Source organism: Vitis vinifera, chromosome 6 (genome assembly GCF_030704535.1).
Source record: "Vitis vinifera cultivar Pinot Noir 40024 chromosome 6, ASM3070453v1".
Classification (NCBI taxonomy): Eukaryota; Viridiplantae; Streptophyta; class Magnoliopsida; order Vitales; family Vitaceae; genus Vitis; species Vitis vinifera.
In genome coordinates this window covers 9,361,968-9,381,252 of record NC_081810.1, presented here as the reverse complement: position 1 = coordinate 9,381,252, position 19,285 = coordinate 9,361,968, and the positions used below count along the sequence as shown (strand labels likewise).

General features: G+C 34.6%; 1 protein-coding gene across 1 annotated transcript in view; it reads right to left on the bottom strand.

Moving 5' to 3' along the window:
- Positions 1–645: 645 nt before the first annotated feature.
- The window catches only part of LOC100262056 (uncharacterized), a 33,899-nt gene continuing 15,259 nt past the window's right edge, over positions 646–19,285 (bottom strand). The window contains exons 11-20 of the mRNA XM_002275660.5: positions 15,461–15,597; positions 14,617–14,725; positions 9,838–9,880; positions 9,487–9,658; positions 6,025–6,095; positions 5,797–5,890; positions 1,974–2,186; positions 1,640–1,849; positions 1,090–1,488; positions 646–1,006 (exon numbers count right to left, since the gene is read on the bottom strand). Coding sequence (XP_002275696.3) covers positions 881–1,006; positions 1,090–1,488; positions 1,640–1,849; positions 1,974–2,186; positions 5,797–5,890; positions 6,025–6,095; positions 9,487–9,658; positions 9,838–9,880; positions 14,617–14,725; positions 15,461–15,597 — 1,574 coding nt within the window. The 3' untranslated portion in view covers positions 646–880. The remainder of the gene's footprint in view (positions 1,007–1,089; positions 1,489–1,639; positions 1,850–1,973; positions 2,187–5,796; positions 5,891–6,024; positions 6,096–9,486; positions 9,659–9,837; positions 9,881–14,616; positions 14,726–15,460; positions 15,598–19,285) is intronic.

Below are 19,285 nucleotides of genomic sequence, written 5' to 3'. Positions count from 1 at the left end.
GCCGGGCCTTTCCTTGTTTTAATGGGATTCATATCCTCTGCACCCTTTTTGTTGGTTATCATGGTGGATAGCGGCGATAATACTAATTTCCACCTGCTCCCAAATTGTCTGTTGCAATCCCATCTTGTACCCGATCAGTGATTTCTATATTAACGAGTCCCATGGCTTCAGTTATGTATTAACGCTCACAAAAAGGTGGAAAAATTTATACACTAGATATGGTGTACCAGAAGAATGTAACCTCCTGCAACTTACATAGTAACAAAATAATCAAATGATCGAAACGGTTTTCAAGTCATTGATGTTATACTGTCCATGGCTGCAGGCTCCATTCATATTTAGGTTATGTTTGGTCTTGGTCATTCTACCTGCCTTCAATACCTTATGATATGAAGGTTTTATGTTTGTTCTTTGGCTTGCATCTTGCGTCAACCTCTTGCCTCCAGTAGTAGTATCTGGAGGATAATTTTGATAGGAGAAGAGCAGCCTGGCCGGGACTGGAACAATGCATAGGAGACTAAAGCCATTTCAGGACAGCTGCTGGCGGGTGCCAAGAAGAAAATACCATAAATGGTAAGGCTTCAATCAGTTAGGCTCGCTAAGAGCAGTCTCAAGTAAAGTAGGCATATGGAACAACTGGCTATATAAGGAGCACAAATCAAACAATCACAGAAATTCCTCAGCATTAGCCTTGTTGCCTGCATTCTTGAGTCCATGACATGAAGCCATTGACTATCCTGACAGCATTATGGTAGGACCCGACGCCAAAGCAATGTCCAACATAAATAGCGTGTATTTACACTGCTCTTAATCAAAGTAGCAAATATACTGGTGATTGAAACCTTGTACCAACCCAAGTTTTACATAAACACCCCAAGCTTTACATAAGCCTATACATATTATTCTTCTTGAATATCATAAACTCACCTTCAAGATTGCTCAGCAGATCAACTACATATTCTTCTCTAGATCCATTGAAGTGCTTCAATACATCAGATAGAGGAACCTGCAAGTTATCCACATCAGCATCTTTTTAATTCTTCAAAAGGAATTAAAATTGCATAGCTTTGGATCTTCCATTTCACTCACCCCATCATCATAATTCCTAAGCAAGTCTAATATGGAGCTCTCCGTTGCCTCCTGCATGATCAAACTTTCCTCTTCTGGTTCATCAATTTTCTGACGTTTCCTCAAGGAAAATATCTCATCATGAACTCCAGGTGGATGCATGTCCAGGTCTACTGTGAAGGGAATGGAAGTGGTGACTTCATTTTCTAAGCAACAAGAAGCAATTATATTATCAACTGATGTTTCAACTTCACAAGGTCCTCGAATGAGGCATTTATGCATAGTATCCATCGATGCTTCTGATGCTTTGCTAGGAAGTTCATCAGCTGTCAATGTATTGTGATTGCCAGGTGGAATTACTTCCTTCGACATCCCACAGTCTTGCAGTGTCAAACATACCTTGATGTGGGCATAACTTATCTGACAAGAACAAGCAAATCTTTTAGTTTTATGCAGCAATGTGGAATACTAGAATCACCGTGATTTTTAATCATGGAGAATGCAGGCACATTTCTATATGCATATAACAAGGAACCAAGGAACAAGGAAAATCATTGAAGGCAAAACTCACATATTCCGGTGATTCAATTTTAACAGGCTTCAACTTGTCTCTTGACCCAACTTTTGTGATAGCAGCCTCAATATCTGAGAACATCTCACGTGTAAGTCCAACCTCATCACATAGTCTGGTCCAATCAATTGCAAATCCCTCTTGGGCAGCCCCAAGCAAATATTCAAGAACTGTCTGATCCTTTATGGGAGCTGACCTACTAGGGAAGTTCTATGAGGAAAAAAAACTACAATAAGCAAAAGCTTTGCTCAAGTGATACAATAGGCTTCAAGAATAAATATCATAAAGATATGCTATAGTTGTAAGCATTTAGAAAAAGAGAAGAAAGACTTACAGCAACTTTTTCAATTGAGAGACCATCCTCCTGCCACATTTTCCAAGCTTCATACTTTGCTGGAGTTAATTTTCTCTGTTGGTTTGGTACTGGTTGCATTTTTCTCACAACAGCAGCTTGCATACTTGCATCCCCATCCAAGGGAAGGTTTAGTGCTTGTGATAGATGTTGAATGCTTTGAAGAAAATGATCCCCATATGTTGTTAAAAAATGCTACAGCATCAATTAAGTTTTAATTTTAGAGATCTAGGTAAAGGCTACATCAAAAGGAGAAAATCATCAAATATGAGGATTTAGTATGGGCTTCTTAAAATTTCCTTGCATTTAAAGGTAAAATAGAGGGGTGCAGTAAGATATGGTTGGCAATCAATCTGACATAAACCACTAAACTGTAGTGCAAACCATAACCCTCCTTGTCTGCTCACACTCCTCTATATCGATTCTTCCCATTTAAGTAGGCATATGAAGAGACACATACTGCCTTCACATGATCACCATTTTTCCAAATGAAGGCTTCTCTCTCTATTTTTCATTTTCATTTTCATTCATTTATTTATTTTGTAACAAAGGAAATTTCATTAGAAAATGTTAATAGGGAAATAATCCAAGCACACATGCAACATATATATAAGTTGCACCTAAAAGGAAAACAAAAGGAATAAAAGGCAGCAATTATATATGTATGTATGCATACACTCAAACATACATGTACACACATATACCTATATGATTTGTTGGTCACATGACACATACTGCTAGATTGTTTTTAACCATCTATCAATGTCAATATCCATTCATCCTTCTCCTCCATCTATCAATTGCATTGGTACATATCCAGGCTTCAAGTAGAGCAGTAGCAATAAGAAGACGGTACAATAACTCAAGCAGCAACTTTGAGAAATCTGAAAGTAGCCCTTCTTTAGAAGCGAAAACCAACACCCAACAGCTAATAACACTTCTTTTTTCTTTGTATTTTTTTTTTTTTTTTGTCTTCTTTCAAAGACTAAAGGAATCCCACTAAGCCCTATTTTCTAAAAATTTAACCCAAGTCAAAGAATCGAAACTTACAAAATATAGTACTAAGAACCCAAAACATTAAAACTCATTGGGCATTGAGGTGTAAAAAGTCCCATACTCGTAACAAAAAGCTATAAATATCTTAAGCTTAAGCCTCAACAACCTTGAGGCTTAAGTCTTAAAGTTGTGCACCCTGACAATGTGAAGCTTAAATGTCAACTAACATGTAATGAGGTTTAAGACTCAAGGCTATTTCCGAACGCCTCAACTTGAGGTGAGCCTTGAGGCATAAATCTCAAAAGCCTTTTAAAACACTAATTTTTCGGTGCCAAGAAGGCATCAATCCTATTTTCTACAAGTCATGATAGAGGTTTAGAGGTAGAAAGAAAGGAGATAGATAATGTTCTTGTTGTGAAAAAACAAATCATACCTTGGACAAGTGTTAGGTCAAGTTTGGAATAGTAACTTTAGCAAATCAAATTGCATTTTAATAATGGTTCTCAAAATCAAATTGCATGTTCTGAAATTGATGATAGCAGCAAAAGTCCATCAATTAATCCAACTGTCCTACTAGATCATATAGGCAATCATGCTTTTTTTGACACTGATAACTTGTCTTCATCATGGATTATAATTGGGAAGCCTCATTTCAAGTAACTCATAATTCATAAGGTTTCCCCATTTTCAAAGTTTCAAAAATCAATAAAAAGAACTTTTTGATACTTTTGAGGATATATATTTTTCTTCTAACAATGAGTGTGGTCTACATAATAACCTTTTCCACTTTCCAATTAGGTTTCATCCTTTATACCAAACTTTCCTATTAATTTTCTATCCATTAGTCAATTAACTATAACATTTTTTTTTCACTTGTTATTATGCTTTTCAGGATCTCCACTCAAAGAAGACGCTTAGGGGAGGGCTTAAGAGTGACAAACTCAACCACTTTGATGTTTGTTCTCTAAATGCCCTCTTTTCTTCAGTTTCTTCTATCCAATGGTATTGTCAGTTGGGTCACACTCTCTTTGAACAACAAAGTTCATTAGGTCCTATTAAGTGTAAGAGAGAACTAGAGTGTGAATCATGTGAGCCTAGGAAGCACTATACTTTTGCTTTCCTTTTTAAGTTAATAAAAATAAGTTTTAGACCCTTTGTTTTTGTTCATTCTAATGTCCGATATCCCTACCTAATTCCTAATGCTAAAGGGTTTCAATAGCTTGTGAGTTTTGTGGATGACTATTTTAGGGTTCCATGGATTTTTTATTAAAAAAGAAATTAAATGTATCTTATGTGTTCCAAACATTTTATAAAGAACTAAAAAAATCAGTTTGGGATCTCTATTTGCTATCCTTATTCTAATAATGTTTTTCAATGTAACTGTTAATCCCTATCCAACTTTAGCTCTACACATCATATTGTTCATCAAGCTTTGTTATATATACCCAATAAAATGGATTTGCTAATAAGGAAGAATAGTTCCTTAATAGAAATTTTCCATGCAATTATGTTTCATATGCATGCATCAAAATCTTATTAAAGGGATGCTATTCTCACCACTTGTTACCTAATGAACCAATTTGAATAACCAGACCTCATACTCTGTTTTATTCCCTAATCTCCCATTATTTTCACTACCATCAAGAACATGATTATGTTTGCTTTGTCCATAATGTTCATCCACATCAAGACAATTTTTCTTATTTCATTACATGCAAATAACATAGGTATAGTACAACTAGGCAATTATAAAATTGTTTTACAAGAAAAGGAATAAAATATAGTATCAACTGTAAGCTAAATGCAATCCTATTGAACAAGCATAGGCCAAATTTCTGGTGTAGAAAGCTATAAAAAATGAATAGGAGAATATAAAAAACACGTCTCATTTTTCAATTGGGAATAGGAAGGAAACCTTCGCAAACTTATTCTCTTTTACTCCTAGCAAAGATGGATGGGTAATAGAGGCATGGGAGCAAGTTAGAGATGGGGATGGTTGAAGCACCTATTTTTCAAGGCAATTCAATGATTGAGAACTTGAAAAAGTAATGGTTTTCTTTCGGAAATTACAATCATTGTCAATTAAAAAGGAAGGGGGGGATTTTGTGAGATCCTTTTATTCTTCCTTCTCTAGGGAAGATAAAGAGCCTTTCCTAGCTAGTGTAGTGTGGAGCACATGAGCACCAACAAAGGCCGATTTCTTTGCCTCAGAAGCATCTTAGGTAAGAATTATAATCCTTGACTAGCTTCAAAAGAGGGGGTGGACTTTGTCAAATAGGTGTTTTTTGCACAAAGGCAAGGAGGAAACAACGGATCACTTCCTTTTGCATTATTCCAAAGCAAGCATATTGTGGAAACTGATTTTTTTTCCTCTTTGGAGTGGTTTTGGTGATGCATTCTTCAGTTAGAAAGAACCTTCTAAATTTCCATGACTCTTTCATAGGAAAGAAATGGAAAAAAGCATGCAGGGTCACTCCCTTATGCTTGTTTTGGATTCTTTTGAAGGAAAGGAACCAGAGGTCTTCTAATGATGTTGAGTAGGTTGATTGCTAATCAAATCCAATTTTATTTATACTTTTGTGAAATGGGCCATGATGTGCATAGAGGATCACACAATGACCGATAAATTTTGCAGATTGGTAGAGCTTAAAGTAAGAAGAGGCTTTTTATTTTTTTGTCCTTGCCTACACCAAGTGTTTATTGTATGCTTTGAGTGTACCATATTGCGCCTCCTCTTACACACTTTTAATACATTTTCTCATTTGCCTATAAAAAAAATAAAAATTCTCATCCCTATTGTAAGGCATACCTGGTTGACACCATCGATGTTTGCTAACCTAGCTTTAGTAGATGGCCTTATCAGTGCGATCTTCTTAATTGTTTCATTACCACATATGGCATATCTGCAAAAGAGGAAGTATTCAGCATATAAAGGAAACATTATTTGTTCAATAATAAAATATTTTTCTTTCCATTTGAGTTGTAAATTCAACTTGATTTAGCAACTGCTGACTTCAAGGAGATAACAGAAACTTACGGAGCAGTTCCAATGCCTCTTGCAAACTTCATTCTCTCGTCTAGAAGCATATGATAGAGTTGTCCCTCAGTCTGAACTAGGTCATAATGCACACATGCATTTAGGAAGCTACTTAAATTATTTTACAAAAAAATTGTATCAAGGAAATATAAAAGAAGCATGTGAGCAGCAAGACAAACGCATCAAGCCAACTTCACCAAGCCACTGACCAAACACAAGGTTTTGAGTTCAGGCACATTAAAGTGCTGATTTTCTTTTATAGGCAATATTGAAAGCAGATTGGAGGAAAAATTATAAACACGACAGCAATGTGAAAAAATTTACAAGCATTGTAATAGATAAAGAAAACATCCTCTACTAAAGCCTTGTATAAAATCTCAACAAGACTATAGCTAACAAGCAGTAAAACCAGATAACAAGTATCTGTGAGGCATCAGAAAGAATGGGTGGTGAAATCACATAAGAAACACAAAAAAGACCAGAACTCTTGGTACAAACACCACCTCTGGCTAACTCCACAGATCAGTTAGAGGGGCAATCCTTTATTACACAAGAATCACAATATTTCAGTAAATTGAGCATCCAATGTGATCATATCAAAGTTGTTAGGAGCCATCAACTAAAACTGAAGTTGAGGAAAGAGGAAGCTTATTATGATGTCAACTTGACAGGCTATATTATGCTGTATTTTCACAACCTGCAACGCAGAACTGAAACTGTTGAATAGAATGCCCAACAGGCGGACACAAAATCTCAGATGTCCTCTGAGGTAGGCTATTCAGGACAAAAACAGCTTGAAGCATAAAGCCCTAGGTCAACTATACATCTGGAAAATTGACCATTGAAACAACGAAATTCATTTGAAAAAGAAACAAAAACTTGAGTCAAGACCTATGCATATTCCAATTTGGCCATTTGTCATTGACTAGGGATATTAGGCCATTAGCTATTAAGAAACTCGGAGCGTACATGATGTAACACGTGTTTGATGTATTGATGACCTTTATTACAAGCCTTCATACCTTACCAAGTATTGGTGGTACTTGCAATGCTATTGTATGGATCAGGTGTCATTTACCTCTAAGCCTGGATAAGAGCAAGAAGCCAAAAGGAATGGGCAACAGTTAAGAGGCCTCATAGAGAGGCAAGATGTACCAAGCATTGAAAACAGGCAAGAAGCAAGAGATAAAAGGCAAGAAATAAAAAAGATGTGGAACAACCCTAGGATGGTTATCTACAATCAAATAAGCTGGTCTACAATGTCAATCTTTTAAAATTAAAGAAAGGAACAAAAATGAAATTATAGTAGAGAGATAAGAATAAATTAAAGATAGGAAAAGACATGAAAAAAATATAAACCTTAAGAGTCTCATTAAAGTCTTCTACATATTGCACCTAAAAGAAAAGATAAGTAGTCTCATCATTGGAAATTGCAAAGTATGCAAAAGAACTTATTATTATTCCTCATTAATCCCTAATCATAATTTACTTCAATTAGCCTTATTTATAGGCTTTAGGAAATCCTAAAAACTGAATAAAACTATATAAAAAAAATAAACCTCAAATTTGTAATAACTTATAAGGGCTTTTATTCATTTCCTAAAATTATTAAATCTTATAAAAAAATCAAAAGAAAATGAAAACTTTCTTAGAATTAGAAACTTACTTTATAGAAATTTTTTGTAGTAATAGTTCCTAATAAAGAAAATTTCTAAATTTTAGGCATTCAAACAGAAGCTTCAAAAAGAATAATTTAGAAAATTGGAAGTTTAGGTTGGATACACTATTTGTTTTCTTTTTTTAAATAAAAAATAATAGTAGTTCCTATATAAAATGCAAGAAGTCTTAAAAACTTACCTTGAAGATAATGGTTTCTAAAAACTATTTAAAAAAAATTAAGGCATTAGAAATTTTTCACCACCTCAAATTTTTAAATTTTGAAAGTAATTTTTGAGAACTTAAAAGTAAATTCATACTTTTTTTTTTCTTGATGAGAAAAAACAGTAGAGTATATTAAGGGAAGTAAAAATAAGTATAAAGAAGGATGAGAGATCCTCCAAAAAGTACCCAAAAAGGAAGCCTCCAAGTTTAGGAATCTATACAACTATGAGGTTCCACAAACTATGCCTCATGTGGGAATATACAAAAATAATCTATCCTTGCAAGCCCACACCCTTGGAACTGTATACCAACATCCAATCAAGTTGGATCAAATTAAGGGGAATGCCCTTAAAAGTTGTAGTGCAAGATGCCCAAAAGAAGGATAAGAAATGAATTATGTCCCAAAGACCCTTTGAAGTTCTCGCCTTGTCCAAAAAAATCCCAACATTTCTTTCACGCCACACAATTCATACCTTTTTGTTTGAGAGTTCTTACATTTTATATAGAAACTACTACTATTTTTCTTTTTAAAAACAAAAAATATGAAGCGTAAACAAATGAGACCTTAGAAACTTCTTTTTAGCAGAATTCTAAAACTTTCCAAATTCGAAATAAAATTCAAATAGCAACTGCAAAATTAATTATGACAATGGAGGACCTAAAAAACTGCAAGTTGCCTAAATACCTTTGATTGAGTAATTTAGGATTTTTTTACTTTCTTTTCATTCTTTTCTTGATTAAATCTTAGAGTTCATCCCTGTCGAAGGACAAGGCAAATGGTAGGACATTGTAGAGATAAGGGGAGGCCTTGGTAAGAGAAAAAAGGTCACCAAGGTAAGAGATATATAAGGTTAAGGGGAAAAGATCATAGGAGGTTGCCAAAAAAAGTAGAGAACTAGAAGTGCTAAAGGGAAGGGGTCATGGAAGGTGGTGATCTGCATATTTTCTCTCATGCAATGCCTAAAGAAAAGGAAGATGAAAATGCCAAAAAAATTTCCTCTCCTTCTCATTGTTACATCAAGAACTACCATTGTGGTTGCCAAATTTCCGCTATATGCCAGGATGAAACATTCTTTAGAGCTCTTATACCCTCGTTTTGTCTTACCCAATTCTAGCTTATTACAATCTAACTTTACTGCCAAACTTGGTAAACTGGGTTACAGGTGTAAATCCAGGCTCCAGCCAAGTTAAGGCATGCCAACTACATGCCATGCTCTCCATTTCGTCCAAACATGGGCGCAGATCTTTTGCCTCCATACTTCTTTAAGCAGATGTGGTACAGTCATCGTATCTGGTGAAATGATTTTCTGAAAGGTTGTGGAAACAATATGTTCTTATAGAGTGCTTCAGTGTGCAAACAACCATCCTGCAGAGCACTTTTGATAAACTAAAAGTGCTTTTAGGCAGTCAAAAGGGTACACTAAAAATGGACTTAATAGCTCAATAAATAATATCATAATGAGAAGAACAAAAGATGATGGAGACAACAATAATAATGAGAAAGAATGAGGAAATGAGTTCTCGTTCTGCAAACTTAAAATACATTAACAACTTTCCTCTTGTGCCCTTAGAGATACCAACCTCTGAAAATCCTTCATATTCAAATGTAGCCAAACCTTTCAACTCTCCAAATTTGCCTGATGTGCCTTCATGCTCCTCATCATCAACCATTTCATTAGTCACTTGCAAAACTAATTTTGGTTGATGAGCAGGTGTTGAGGAACTGAGAAATTGAGCTCCTTTTTGACTGACACTGATCCATGGAAAGTTCAATTTTCATCATTTTTATTAGGCTGATTGCTCATCAGGTAGGGCACAGAAATTTTCATCTCTGATGATGCATAAAAATGCAGATACTAAAACAAAAAGTCTATGAGGAAAAGGGATGCTATAAACTCATAATTCAGACAAACAGATATTAAAGGAATCTACCTTACGGTTTTATATACATCCTTAACAGACTCCATCAGATAACCTGTACCAAACCACAAATTTTAATATGAAATAAACAGATTATCTTTCATGATTTCATCACTGAAATAAAAGACTTGAGGCATAAACTAAAAAAGTGAAGATAACACATACCACCTCCATTTAGGCAAAGAAATGAACTGAATTTTTTTACAAATAACAGGAAAGATAAAATAATAAGACAGATCAAAAACACACTTAATGAACAGTGAAGCATCTATTAAAAGTAAAGGAGCTACAAATCTATAACAAACTGCTTCAGTTTTTTTATATTTTCTAAAACACTCTTGTATTTATTCACACATCTGCAGAGTAAATGATTGTTCATCAGTCCTCAAAACCTGAAACCTCCATGGTAAAGCAGTTCTAAGTTCTAACACATAATATATAGTAATTACTAGCTTGCATCCATCTTAAAATTCTAATTCATGGCATTTTTGTCTCTTAGTGATTGAAGCCGTCACCTTATGGTACAGGAGCAAGCACCAAATTACTGAGCATGGACCTGCCCCTCACCTATCAAGATTCTGCTACACATGTGGATACCATTTCACAACTCCATTCAGAATAAGCAAAATGGCTCCAATTCACAAAAAACAGTAACCTGAATGTCAGAATTATATATATATATATAGATAGAAGCTAGACTTCCATTAAATAAAAGAGGGAATCTATACAAAAGAACAAAAGATGAAAGACCCTTCAGAGAAGTAAAACATGGCTGAGTATTATAAAAGAAGAATTTTAAAATCCTGTAGCAGAAAGCCTTTGGCTTCCCATACTAAGGAACCAAAACACCAAGCTTAAGAGGAAGTGAAACCAGCAATGAAACCAACTAGAAAAAAGATTCACCTTTTGGCCCATCTCTTGGCTTCCTAATTTTCCAACCAAAGCTTCCTCAAAACCCAATCCCTGTCAAAGTCCACAATCCTTCGCATCTAATAGCCATATCTCCAAGACCTTCTCCAGCTTTTAGCCACAAGACAAACTATTTTAGAATCCTTTTTTACCATTAGTGACACCCGACTTTCCTGCAGTTGGGGACCTCGAGTAAAGCAAGTATTTCCATGTCAGTTACTAACCAAAACAGGCTTCGTCTTTTGAGAAAACTCAAATAATCTCACCCCTATGGTTCCCATATAAGACCATAAATGCCCATTCGACTTAAAATTTGACCAATGAGCATTGATTCAGATTAATCCTTAGAATACCAATCAGTTATTAAAACATAATCATCCCTTGTGCACATGACTCTTCTAATTTAGCAATGGACCTAACTCCAAACCTATAAAATGATGCTAGGGGGAATTCCAAAGAACTCCTCAATAATTGACATTCCGATAGATGTGAGAAAGCAAAAAAGGTAGTACTCCTTTTTTATGACCAATCAATTTGTCACTTCAAAAATCCCAATATTCTTTTATGACCAAATAACAGAGAAGATCATCAAGGTAGTACTCCTTTCCCCCTTCCCCAAGCAAAAAAGGGTTGTCCCTTCGGGGCTCCTCCCTTCTTGAACTTTGGGAAAAAAAAAAAACACCATTATAATGAAAACACCTCTAAGAGCTACCAAAGAAAAGACCAAAACTTTATGAGGAGTTTCCAGAGTTCTAAATAACTTAGCCTTAGGGGAAGGAAAGAACAAGAAACCAAAAGACCCAAGATCTTATACCTTTCAACAGACTTTCTTGAAACAGCCTTTTTCTTAGATTAGAATCTAGAAAAGTTCTTTTCTTTTTTTACCAAATACAAAACTTATTATATTCCTCATCTTTGTGTCCTTCATAATCTTAGCTTTCAACCATAGTTATATTTTCTAGAACTTTTGTAATATTCCTTACACTTTCTAGAATAATTTAATGTTTTTACATAATCTACACCGACTCTTTGACTTCTTGGTTAATAACACCTAATTCCAAAAAGAAAGACTTCAAAAGACATGCTCCTAATATCCTTCCTAGGTCAAAGAAAACTTGTCTCCAAGCAAGTTGCCACTTTTGCAACTTGACACTCATCAGCATCTATCTTCATAAACTCATCTTCATTTATATAAGAATTTTTGCAATTTGGTTTCCCTTCGATAAGAAACCTAAAGTGTGAACCTGCTCTTGTTGTAACTTCTCGTACTTGGATTACCCTTTCAACAGCATCAAATTCTTTATAAACCTTGTGGAAGTGCCACCTCATAGGCATTTTCTCCAAACTTATGCAAGATTTTGCAAAGGTCTATCTTTTTGCTCCTTAACTTAGATAAATGCCAACAGGGAACCTTTCTTTCCATAAGAACACCAAGACCGAATCTCCAACCCAACATTCTTTGAAGCATCTAGGTTGGTCTACAACTTCTTTGCAGTACTAATTCATCTGCAATAACTTTAGATGAACTGCTACACCCTTTTCTGAAAATGCAAATCCAAGAAATTCTAATCTATCCACCATAAAGACTTCTTTACATTGGCATGAAGCTTATCATCCCTGAGAAGCTGCAGCACAAACCTCAAATATTGAACACTACTCTTGGAATCTTTGCTATAAATCAGGATATTGTCAAAATAAACTACAACAAACTTCCCAATGCATGCTTTAAGTCCCTAATTCATAAATCTCATAAATGCATTTGGGGCATTTGAAAGGCTAACGGCATGACTAGCAATTAATAGTCTATCCTTAGTCTTGAATGTTTGTTTCCACTCAGATCCTTATTTGATGGTAGCCACTTTTTAAGTCCATTTTTGAGAAAGTCTAAGATCTCACTAACATATCCAACATGTCATCTAATCTTGGTATTGGAAATCTATGTTTAATAGTGATCTTATTTAAGGTCTATTGTCAACACATTCTCCAAGTTCCATCCTTCTTTAGTGTGAGTAGAGTCGGTACATCACATGGACCTCTCTCGACTAAAGCCTTTCTTAAGAAGTTCCACAACCTATCTTTGAAGCTCCTTATATTCTTTCAAACTCATTCTATAGTGAGAATTTGGAAGAGTAGCCATTAGGGCAAATCAATAACTCATCAGGCAATTCAACAGCCATCACATCTACAAACTGATCTAACAATCCATGCACACTTTTTGGTACATTCTGAGCTTTCATGTCCTCTTTTTCGACAACATAAATGATTTCACTTTTTGGGGTTTGGGAAGATTTCTACAAGGAATCAAGAATGGTTTTAAAGTTCTCCTCAGGAAGTTTCAGCTCTTTGGCATCAAGTTATTTTGAGCATTTATGGGATAAATCCTAATGGACGGGATGTCAACATTACAGTTAGGTGGTCACATCAAAGTCCCTAGAAAGCCATTGCACAAGTTTTCCAAGATTTTTCTAAACACACCTGCTTTGTGGTGGGTAATGGAGCAAGAATTTGTTTTTGAGAGGATTTACAGTGGGGAAACTAACCTTTATGTTCACAATATCCTAGCTAAAAATATTCCTATCTGAATATCCTTGGCATCTTCGTTTCCTGTTCTTAGAACCTAAGTTTCCGTTGTCACCTCAATGATTCAGAGATTGAGGACCTTGAAAGACTCATATCCTCTCTCTCTCGTGTGTACTTGTCTCCATCTACTTCAAATTTAAGAGTTTAGTCTTTATCCTTTTCAAGGTTATTTTCAATAAAGTCTTTCCTCTTAGCCTTGTCCAATATACCAAATCTAGTTTTTTTCTATCAAAAACTAAATTTCTTTAGAAATCTACAGCTACATTTAAGGTCAAGGTCTTTGCTTGGCTAGTTGCACACAAAAAAGTAAACCTAGTGATATGCTGTAGATAGTAGACCCTACAAAGCCTTCACCCCAAACTGTTGCCTTTTGTGCATAGAGAGTGTAGAGATGATTGATCATCTCTTTCTTCATTGTTCCCTGACTTTGGGACTATGGCATAGATTTTTTAGTCTTTCCATTTTGGATTGGGCTCTCCTGATAGGTATATGGGACATGTTTGCCATCTCCTATAAGGGTTTAGGGTATACCAAGAGAGACAAGATTCTTTGACAAATAGCTTAACCTCATTTTGATTTGGATTATTTGGCAAGAACGAAATAGCAAGATTTTTTAAGACAAGTGGAGAACTTCAGAAGCTATATGAGACTTAGTCCATTGTTTTTAAAGGCATTCCTCTCAATGTTATTCAACTGAATTCGAACTCAATGTGTGGAACAAAAGGGCATGGTTAGCTAGAAAAAGAACCTTGATTAGGGCTCTATTGGATGGAGATGATATAAATCCTGTAGAGTGTTGGTTGCTTTTTATATATTATGATGCATTGTAGAGGTCTCCTAAGTATAGTGGAGGAGTTCGATCTAATTTTTTTTTATCAGTTTTTGTACTTTTTGGGAGGATTCATCATCCTTCTCTTGTACTTATTATCATATTTAATACATATTTTGTTTTTGATAATAATAATAAATAAATAAATAAATTATTTGGATGTGTATCTTGATAGTTCCCAAGTAATACATTGCAAGTAGGTCTTCCAATGTGTACTACTAAATGTTTCATGTTGAGTTCCAATATCAAAGTTATGCAAAATATCATGGATCAAATGGTTAGATCGAACAAGCTACCAAAAAGACAACCACTTGACAGTCATTGTTGAACTATTGCTTCTACTTAGTCCAAAAACACATTGGCAACACCAAGATCAATTAATAATGGGTAAAAATAAAAAATAAAAAAATAAAAAAACCTTTTACATGATTAAAGACTAAAATTTTTTAGTGCTAATCTTTCACTTATGGTACCATAAGAAATCAATTGGTAAGCTAGTGCTTTCCACCAATTTGATGAGTGGTCTTTCCCGAGGCCATGAAGCGGAAGCTTGTCAAACTTAGCGTCAAGAATTCTTTTTGACTGTAAGCCACACAAAAAGACAGATATCAATAACATAATTATTCAACATCCAAGGAAAAACTAAAAAGAAACACATGGAGTTTGAACCCAAAGATAAAAGAGTAAGGTTATAATTGTGCAATCCTTCACTAGAAGTACAAAACAACCAAAGACATCTAAACTCAACTCTTCACTAGAATTACACATGAAAGAATTAATCATTAACATATTTGACATGACAAATAGTAAGTTAGAAAATTTGATTTAGAACAAAGTCTACAATGAGATACTATAAAAAGTGAAAGAATAAAAAAGTAAACAAACAAAAACAAAAACAAAAAACAATGAAACCTAAGAAGAATAAGCCAAACAACAACAATATTAATTTACAAGTTCTTGAAGTCTTAAAAAATTGAATGGTTGAGAATTATATATCTCACCCTCACCTTAAGCCATAAGATAAAAAATAACACAAACAAAAGAAATAAAAATAGAAGGAAAGAAAAAAAAATATAATAGGAAACAATGAAACATAAAAAGAAGAATAATAAAAAGAAAAATTGCATTAATTTACAACTTGTTGAACTCTTAAATAATTGAATAGTTAAGAATTATAAATATCATCCTCGTCTTAAGCCATAAGATAAGAAATATTAAATTGTGCATAAGCACGATGCTTAAGTAACTCAACTACCTATTCACCTCCTCATGTAATAGCTAGATAAGACCCTTTATCATCAACATATATAAGCTTACTCGAGATCCACGAAGAATGTCAATAGGCATGTTGAGGCCCCAATGACCCCTACAGGAGTTGATGCACGCGATTAAAAGAAATGCTTCTCTAGACATGTCACACTCCCTTTTTGAGATGGTGCAATTATCACAATTCCCTACAAGCATAGTACAGATTAACAAGATACAGATAATTAATATAGATGTATAATGTAACTACAAGAATATAAAAGAAAATGTAAGAACTTACCTATAAAAACTTTGATAAACAATGAAATCCGTTAACCATAGGAGCATCAACAAATACAACATTATGGAAAATGGATGATTTTTGCGCAATAAAACAACTACATATCAATTTTTAAGATATATTATTTTAGAAAATGAAATGAGAAGGAATTTCCAATTACCCTAACAATAGTCCTACATTTTCTCAAGCTTCTAACAACAATTGCTTTATAAATTTAAAGACATATCACCATCTCATGCATAAGCAACATCACAACCATCATTACTTTCAACATTGCTATAGTTATTTGATACAGATGAACCTCTGTGGGTTTATTCACAAAAAGGAAGGAAATAAAGAAATCCTACATTGACTTAATCAAGCCTTTTTTCATAATTTCTATCTTACTCAAAGTTTTGAAAGCTCTTTTTGCAAGAAACTTCTTATTGTAAGAGGTTCCTATACTTTTAGGGTTTCCATTTCTAAAAGTTCTTATTTGAGTCTTGTCTAAAAACTTTAATGGTTTTCTTTGTTGTGATATCTTATCGTAAGAAGTTATTATACAATGAATTTCCTATTTCCTTTTAATTTGTGATTTAGTTCCATGAGAATTTCTATTTATACTAATATTAGGTCTTCTTTGAAGGATATGGTTGGTAAATTCAAGAATTAGAAAAATAGATTGCAAAATCAATAGTCCTATTCTACTACATCTTTTGACATTTGAACATTGGGAGTGAATATGATGCATGCCATATCAGCTATTTGATGAGATCCTGAACTTGACATTTGCAGGGGATCATTTGATCCTATCTTAATGAGTTTTAGATCTCAAAACTAACTCAACACAAGGATTTGTCACTAAGGTCCCTAATCTCTATATTTAATAGTTTTTTAACATGTTTCAGGCTCCCTTAACAAAATTTGCACTAAAAAGAAACAACTAGAAAAACAATAGAGAAAGAGATTTTGGAGAACTTGAAGCATGGGTCAGTTGGCACACATTTTAAGTGCATTAGATCTAGTCAGGGTACATATTAAGTATACCTGGCATCAATTGGCACACATTCAAAAGCGAGTCAAAGGAAGATACAAAACTTGGTCCATTTATTATCATCACCCATAGTGCACCTTCTATCAACACTATTGGCGCACCTTCCATCTTACAAGTGGCACACCTTACCTGGTACCCCATGCAACGCACTTTTTAATTCTCAGAAGAGCACCATAAAGTGGCACATTTCACTTGCTAACACAATCAAGGCATACTTTTTATTTTCACAAAGCAGCGCACTTTTTTTTTATCTTCATATATGGCACACATAAGGTGGTGCACCTCAAAAAGCTGCACTAAGGGAGCAACACCCACCAAATGCACACACAACACAACCTTCTAAAGCAAAAACCTACACTACGAATACTTGCACCCTTCATTAGAGTTGATCACCGCCTTACTTTTTCAAAGATTCTCAATCAAGGAACTTCAAGCTAATCATGTAACCCAGTTTCAAACCAAGGAAGAACTTCATTACATCTAATTGGAAAAGAGAATTGGCAAGCCTCCAATCACCATAGTTGTTTCATCACCATGATAGTTGCGAGAAGACATTTTAGCAACTACTTTTTAACTCCCATTCATGATGAATGGCTTCAGACACAAGCATGAAAGAGCTATAAAAAGAGAGATGATTAGATGATGAGGAGGGGACAAAGAGAAGGGAAAGAGAGAGATAAAAGGAGTGTTAGGATAGAAAAACATAGAATATTATGTTTGCTTTGTATTTCTTGCACTTCATTTCTATTAGAGAACCTTTATACTCTTTTGAATTAAATGAAGCTTTGATTTTACATGAAAACATTCCTTTTTCTAGAGTAGCTATATCTAGAAATTTAATTAAATTTCCCACACATCTTACCACTGCTTGTCGATAAAGAGCTAAAGGGGACAAGTGTCATGGGTTGAAAAGAGTGGAATTCCTCACTCATCTTAATTTTGGGATGGTTTAACTAAGTTGCAGAGGGGGAAAGAGAGGTGAATCTTATAGTTGTAGCAAATTTATAGCGAATGCACGTTGTAAGGTTGTGACAACCGCAAGCTTTTTTTTTCTTTGATAAATGTGACAACAGCAAGCTAAGCATCCTTGGGAATATGTTTGAACCTTAAAAGATGTAGCTTCCACCTCCTCTGAAACAAATTCAACTGGTTAAAGCAAAACTAGATCCAAGTTGTAACAAACGCTTATTGTAATGGTTGAAAAAGGCCACAAGCCAATCAACCTTGGGAACAAGTGGGAGCTTCCATTATGTGACCCAAGTTAGGCTAATCTAGTATAGTAAATTTCAATCTTGATCAAAGGACTTAACAAGGATGACTCATGCAATGTGATCAAAATCACACAAGTTGAAAAAGATCAAGAAAATGACTAAAGTAGGAGTAAGAAATAACAATTTAGTTTCCTCTTGTGGCATTGCTATTTCAATAGTTTCCAATCACTCAAATTTACCACATTTAAAACATTGGATTTTCTTTAAAGAAATATTTTGACAAATTTCCAAGGAAAAACAATTTCCTTGTGGATTGACCCTAGTAGACACTAGGCCACAGTTGAAATATTTGTGATTAGGGATTTGACACACTACTCCTTTTCACAAGACCACAACCTTTAGAGGAGAAAAAACCAACCACCGTTCTTTGCTTCTCAATTGGGAGGAAAGGAGGGAGAGGTTGGTTTTGAAATACAACTCATAAGTAATTGAACTTCTAAACTAAATTTTTCTCTTTTACTCTGTACTAAACTATAAGTGCACCTATGGTTTTAGAGGGAAAAACACATCAAGAGCTATGTTTTTACTAAAGGTCCAAACAAAGCTTTCCACATTTCCTCTCACATGGAGAAACATAGCCAAGAGAACCCTTATTATCTTCACTAGAGGTTGATTTAAGCTCGATTTGTTCCCAATTTCCAAATCTCTATAGAGTTATCTCAATGAAAAACCTCAGTAGTTCCCACTTGCCTTTTTGGAATTTTAACTTCTAGTGCAATTTCACTGATATTAAAATTGATTCTCTTGAAAGACTCATGTCATGACTCACCTTGGTGCACTTGTCTCCCACTACTATAGATTCAAGGGCATGGTCTTTATCCTCCTCTAGCTCATTTTCAATAAAATCATTTTTTCTGGTATTGTCCAAGCCCCCAAGTCCAATTCCTTTCTTTCCGACTAATTTTGTTTGAAAATCAAAAGTCCCTTCAAAGGTCAAGGCCTTTGTTTGGTTAATGGTGAATAAGAAGGTAAATACCAATTACTTGCTATAGGTGAGAAGACACTACAAATCCTTTAGTATGCATTGGTGCATTTATTGCAAGGGAAATGGAGAAACGGTCAACCATGTTTTTCTACATTGTCCATTAGCCTTGCGGCTTTGGTATAAGCTCTTCAATTTAGGCCATATGGATTAGGTGTCACCTAGGAATATCAGAGATATGATGATTATCTCTTTTAGAGAATTGGGGAATTCATTGAGAGGCAAAACACTTTGGCAAATCTCTTGCCTCACTATTCTTTGGATTGTGCGGTAAAAGAGAAATGCTAGGATTTTTTAGGAAAAATGAAAA